This window comes from Triticum dicoccoides, chromosome 5A, assembly GCF_002162155.2.
Source record: "Triticum dicoccoides isolate Atlit2015 ecotype Zavitan chromosome 5A, WEW_v2.0, whole genome shotgun sequence".
Classification (NCBI taxonomy): Eukaryota; Viridiplantae; Streptophyta; class Magnoliopsida; order Poales; family Poaceae; genus Triticum; species Triticum dicoccoides.
The window spans coordinates 259618373-259623421 of record NC_041388.1 but is presented as its reverse complement, the minus strand read 5'-3'; the positions used below and the strand labels follow the sequence as shown (position 1 = coordinate 259623421).

Here is a 5049-nt window from a genome sequence, read left to right as displayed (position 1 = left end):
CAGCAGCCGCTGCCGCTGCCCGGTGCGCCACCGCCGCAGCCGCTGCAGCAGCCACCGCCGGTTAGCTCCGGCCCCGCATCGACCGTGCCGGCGGGAGTCCCGCTCCACCAAGTCCAGTCCCCGCCGTCGCCGTCACCGCTTCCGTCTTGGATCGCTACCCGCCACGTGTCGGCGGCGGTGAGGCTGAAGGCTACTGCGCGTCGGCGTGTGCGGGAGATGCGTGGTCTGCAGCTGCCGCTCCTCCAAGTTGCCCTTCGCTGCGCAAAGGACCTTGATCTCATCCGCTGCTCCGGGGATCTTGGGCATGCGGTTTCCCCCACGGGCAGCGGGCATGATGTTTTCCCCACGGGCAGCGACCTTCAAGTCTGCGACATTGGCGGTTGGGGGGGCGCACCCCTCCTCATCATTCTCCATCGCAAGCCCCCCACTCTTCCCTGTGCGGTGCAGACCAACAGTCGTCCGGCAGGAAGAAGGCATGGTGTCACCGACAACAGCGCACCACGTAGCACCACTGCATTCCGTCACCGGGCGCCGCAAGGGCGCCTCTGCTGGTCACTCTTGCGACCACTTCCAGGTGGTCCTACACATGCACTCCTTTTGTCCAGATGGTGTCCATGGGATCCAGGTGGCTGTACACGTGCATGTCCGACGTGCGGATGGTGTCCACTTTTTGTTAAGGGGTCCAAAATAAAGCGTCCCAGTCCATTCAGGTTGAGAATAATAAAACAAGCCGAGATGTAAAAGGCTTGTTTTTAGGTGTTAGGTTTGGGTTGCGTCGAGTCATGGTTATAAGTTGGTTAGGCTGCAGCTTGAGGACAAGCTGCATGTCCAGGTGGGGTGTAGTGTTAGAGTACGTAATGGGCCTAATGGGCCCGTTAGTCTTAGGGTTAATTAAAGATAAGAGTCGCTTGCTTAGGGGTCAAGTAAGCCTTGCTTGGGAGTCAAGTAAACCTCTCTATATAAAAAGAGGAGATGTATCAATCTAATCAAGCAAGAATTAAGAAGGAAATCCCTTCCCTCTTGCCCGGCCATGGGCAAAAAGGCCCCCGGCCGGCCCTCCCGCGCCCTCCTTCTAGCAGCGCCATAACAGGTCAAATAGATAGTCAAAAAACTCAAATACAACAAAACATATATATGTTCAGTTTTAGTTCTCATATTATTAATCCAAATATTCATGTTCCAATCTCATCGAAATATATTCAATTCCCGCAGCAGCGTGGGGTAGCATGTAGTAGCTTTAAATAGTGATGGAACTGGATGTAAAATAGTACTGTCACAATCATGACACAAGACACATCAAGATAACAAACGCAAGAAAAAAAAAAGCGAGTTAAACATTACACGATGGCAGGCAGTTGTCCCTAACATTTGGACTTAGTGAAGCAAGCAAAATCCTTACCATTAGTACAAGCCTCATCTACATCTTTATTCATCTTCTCCAAAACACCCACTGTAATCTTACATTTGTTTAAAGCTGTGTCTTCGTCAAAATATTGATCAAGTACAGATTGGTATGCGGTTATAATCTTTTCAGGCATCCCGCTAACAGTCAGTTTCTACAGTGAAAGACAAACAACAACAAGAGCTATCACTCCCAAATTCATCCCAATATACTGAATCAATAATAAGTACAAGAGGAACAAAAATGATGTCAGTGGAAAAGAATTGACACTTTACTTTTATTATTGGACTGGAATCCCTCTGAGAAGATTTCGAAACTGAAGAGGGCTTGGAGGTAGGATTTGAAGTAGTGCTGTTGCTATTTAATGCAGGAGGATTGTCACCAAGAATGTCCTTCAGACTTTCACTCCGTGTTCCAAAAACCTTCCGCTCGTCCCAAATCCCTATCTGCAGATACAGCCCAACAAAATTGAGAAGTTAATTCTTTTGGATCTTGGCCTTGCAATCACAATAATGAATTTATTTCTTAAATTCACCACAAAAGGTAATTTCACTCTTGTAGTGCGTGAATATCAGGATAATAGATGAATAGTCAAAATAAAATACAACAGCATGTTATGCATCCTAATAGTTCACTAAACAACTAAGTTGATGGTAACTGTAGCATTATGATGGCACCGCCACATTTTCACCCCCTCAGAATTCCTGGAAACGTCTAGAGAACAAATGGACTTTCTTAACTATGAAATAGAAGCAACTTACTAATCTTGCCACTACTTTCTTTCCATCTTGTCCCCCATTTTCGTAGAAATCTTTCAGTAACCCAGGAAGAACCCTCCAGAACTCATTCACAAATTCTCCTCCCTTGCGTTTGCTGTTTTGCAGGATGTCATTTGACAGATACAGGAATGATACTTTCTTATCGGTTGTTGCATTATTAAACTGCCTCTGCCATGTATCAACAACCCTTCTGGCTCTCTTTCGATGAAATATGCACCAATTCGAAAGTGCTGCTTACGAATAAAGGAATACAATAGACAAGCTACGGCAGTATATATTGCATAGCATAGGATAAAGAAAAGCAACTAACTAAAGCTGACATTCGATACTCCAGAAAACTGGAATTTATCCATGTCATACGAAAATATAATCAGAGCACAGAATGTAAGTAAATCAAAGTTGAGTATACCATCATATAAGAAAGTGGGACACATACTCATACTTCCACATGTTAATACAGAATTCTTTGCCATATCTGTAACCTGGCCAACCACATGTTAATATCACACTCTCAGTCATCCCATTTGACTTTGATAATTAACGTTTTCGCATATTAAATACCTACTGGCAGAATTAGAAGGGTTGGAGACCACAAAAGGAGGGAGTACTATGCTTAAAAACTCGAGTCGTTTGCAAAGAAACACACCAAAGTTTGTATTTTGTAGCTTCACAAGACTTGATTAAATGTTTGAAATGATAAACAAAGAGTAACTTTTAAGTTTTTAAAATGATATAACATTAGCATATAGCATGTATAGCATGACGTGCCTTAGACTTATTTACAGAAGACACAAGCACAAAGATATGCAAACAATCATATGATCCACATTTTTGTCCATGGGAAAGCATTTGCATGATGAACGCTCTCTTCTTCCTCAAACTCCAAATATACCCTTTCCAATAAATTGTCTGTTGTGATTGTGTAACCAATGATGGTGTAAGATACAGTTCAGCCAACTGATTAACTGGCTCAAAGTCAAGGGCATATGATCGACAACATTAAAAAAGTTGAGATATTTTGCCAATGCAACCTCAGTGGATCAGTGCAGAAAAATGTTACTGCAATCCTGGAGACATAATAGATACATACCATCAAAATAATTATGCCATAAAGATTGTTCAAGCAACTAACCAAGTGGAGTGGGGTAGGTCAACTGGCAACCAGAAGGAATAGTTTGATTTTTTGAACAACATTCTAACTCTAATCCCATGTTAGAGGAAGCGGGGACGTTAAAAGTTGTGCAAACTAATTTGCTAGCTAGGCAATGAGAACTCCAGGCAACCTAGAGAGGGCTACTGCACTGCAATTTAGACTCCTAACAGTTCCTGCCATCACATGTCATTTCTTGTAGAGACCATCATTCAAAGTCAACAGTGCTAAACATCTTTATCCCAGGATTTAAAATAGAAGGAAAGCGAGCATTGACAGCACAAACACAAGTACTCAACAAACCAAAATTACCGCACAAATTTTCCTTCAGACAAAAAAGTACGACACGTACTTGATACGCCCCGATACTGATTGAATATCCGAAACATGTACTCAGGCTCATTTATATACATTTCAAATACGACAGATAGAACTAAGTTTCTCATATAAGAAGCCTGGGAGATCAAAATAATAATCCAGGAGCTACAGAGATATTAGTTAGTTTACAACTACACCCATATGCATTCTTATGAGTTGTACTCGTGCTTTCCGTCAAAAAAAAAAAGTTGTACTCGTGCACACCAATAAACAATACTAAGCATTTATGGAGAAAAGAAGACCGTTCAAATTAACCAATCAAATGGCGCAGGCATGGAACACCACGGGATCTTGTAGGACAGTTTTTTGTCCTCTTCCACCTTGCAGTTTAGGGTTCTATTCACCATAATACTAAAACAAGCAAGACTGCAACAAGGAGACACCACAAGCTATGCTGCTGAATTTGCGAGCGTGCGATAAGGACGTCTGAATAAATAAAAAGGATACTCTGGATGCTCGCCGCTGAGCTGCTGAGCTTATTGAGCTTCTCGGATAGCCTCTCCTCGGTGAACGAGCCGCCGCCGCCGCCGCCGCCGCCGCCGCCTGTGGCGGTTGGTTCCGCCTTTGCATCTGCCTTCGCGGCCGCCATCAGGAAGGCTCCGCCTAAGTCCGCTCCTTCGCGGACCCGCTAAAACCCTAGAGAAATATGTACTCCCTGCGCGAGCAAGATCGAATCAATCTTGGCGCAGAAAAATCGCGAGGAGAAGATATCAGGAATCCCGGAGAGTTCCGGTTAAAGGCTGGAGCTTATCAGAGAATATGGGTAGAGAGGTGCTAACCACGGTTGCGAGCTCCCGAGCTTGAATTTGCCGCCGAAGAGGAGAGGGCGGAGGGGGGAGGGGGAGGGGGAGGGGAAGGGGGCCTGGGAAGGCGAGGGAGGGAGGGTTTGTTCTGGTTTTGGGGTGGTTTCTCTCTGGTCTGTATTCCCTCTTCGGGCTAGTTTTGCTGCCTAAGAATTCAAGATTGGGGTTTTATTAAGTTGAAATACAAATAATAATTGTAAAAGAAATCAAATAGAAAGCTAAAATACAAAAAATGATATAATAATATATCGAAGAAACGGAAGACCACGTGAAGCACGGAAACGCGTCCGAGACAAGTTACCATTTCTACTCTTAAAGCCGTATACGCATGTCTGTGAGCTGTAAAGCGGGTGATAAGATAGAACTCGTGAATAATGAACGGAAACGCGTCCAAGACACGTTACCATTTCTACTCTTAGAACCGTCAATACATGTTTGTGAGTTGTAAAGCGGATGATAAAATAGAACTCGTGAACGGTAGACGAAGACGCGTCCAAGACAAGTTACCATCTCTACTCTTAAACACGTATGTGCGTG

General features: G+C 44.1%; 1 protein-coding gene across 2 annotated transcripts in view; it reads right to left on the bottom strand.

Moving 5' to 3' along the window:
- LOC119300891 (splicing factor 1-like) overlaps window positions 1–4622 on the bottom strand; it is an 11610-nt gene extending 6988 nt beyond the window's left edge. Inside the window, exons 1-5 of one of the 2 annotated variants that reach the window (XM_037577789.1) lie at window positions 4489–4622; window positions 4157–4388; window positions 2164–2411; window positions 1678–1848; window positions 1400–1556 (exon numbers count right to left, since the gene is read on the bottom strand). In XM_037577789.1, coding sequence (XP_037433686.1) covers window positions 1400–1556; window positions 1678–1848; window positions 2164–2411; window positions 4157–4298 — 718 coding nt within the window. In that variant the 5' untranslated portion in view covers window positions 4299–4388; window positions 4489–4622. The remainder of the gene's footprint in view (window positions 1–1399; window positions 1557–1677; window positions 1849–2163; window positions 2412–4156; window positions 4389–4488) is intronic. The other variant, XM_037577788.1, reaches the window with a different exon arrangement.
- Between the last annotated feature and the right edge of the window lie 427 nt (window positions 4623–5049).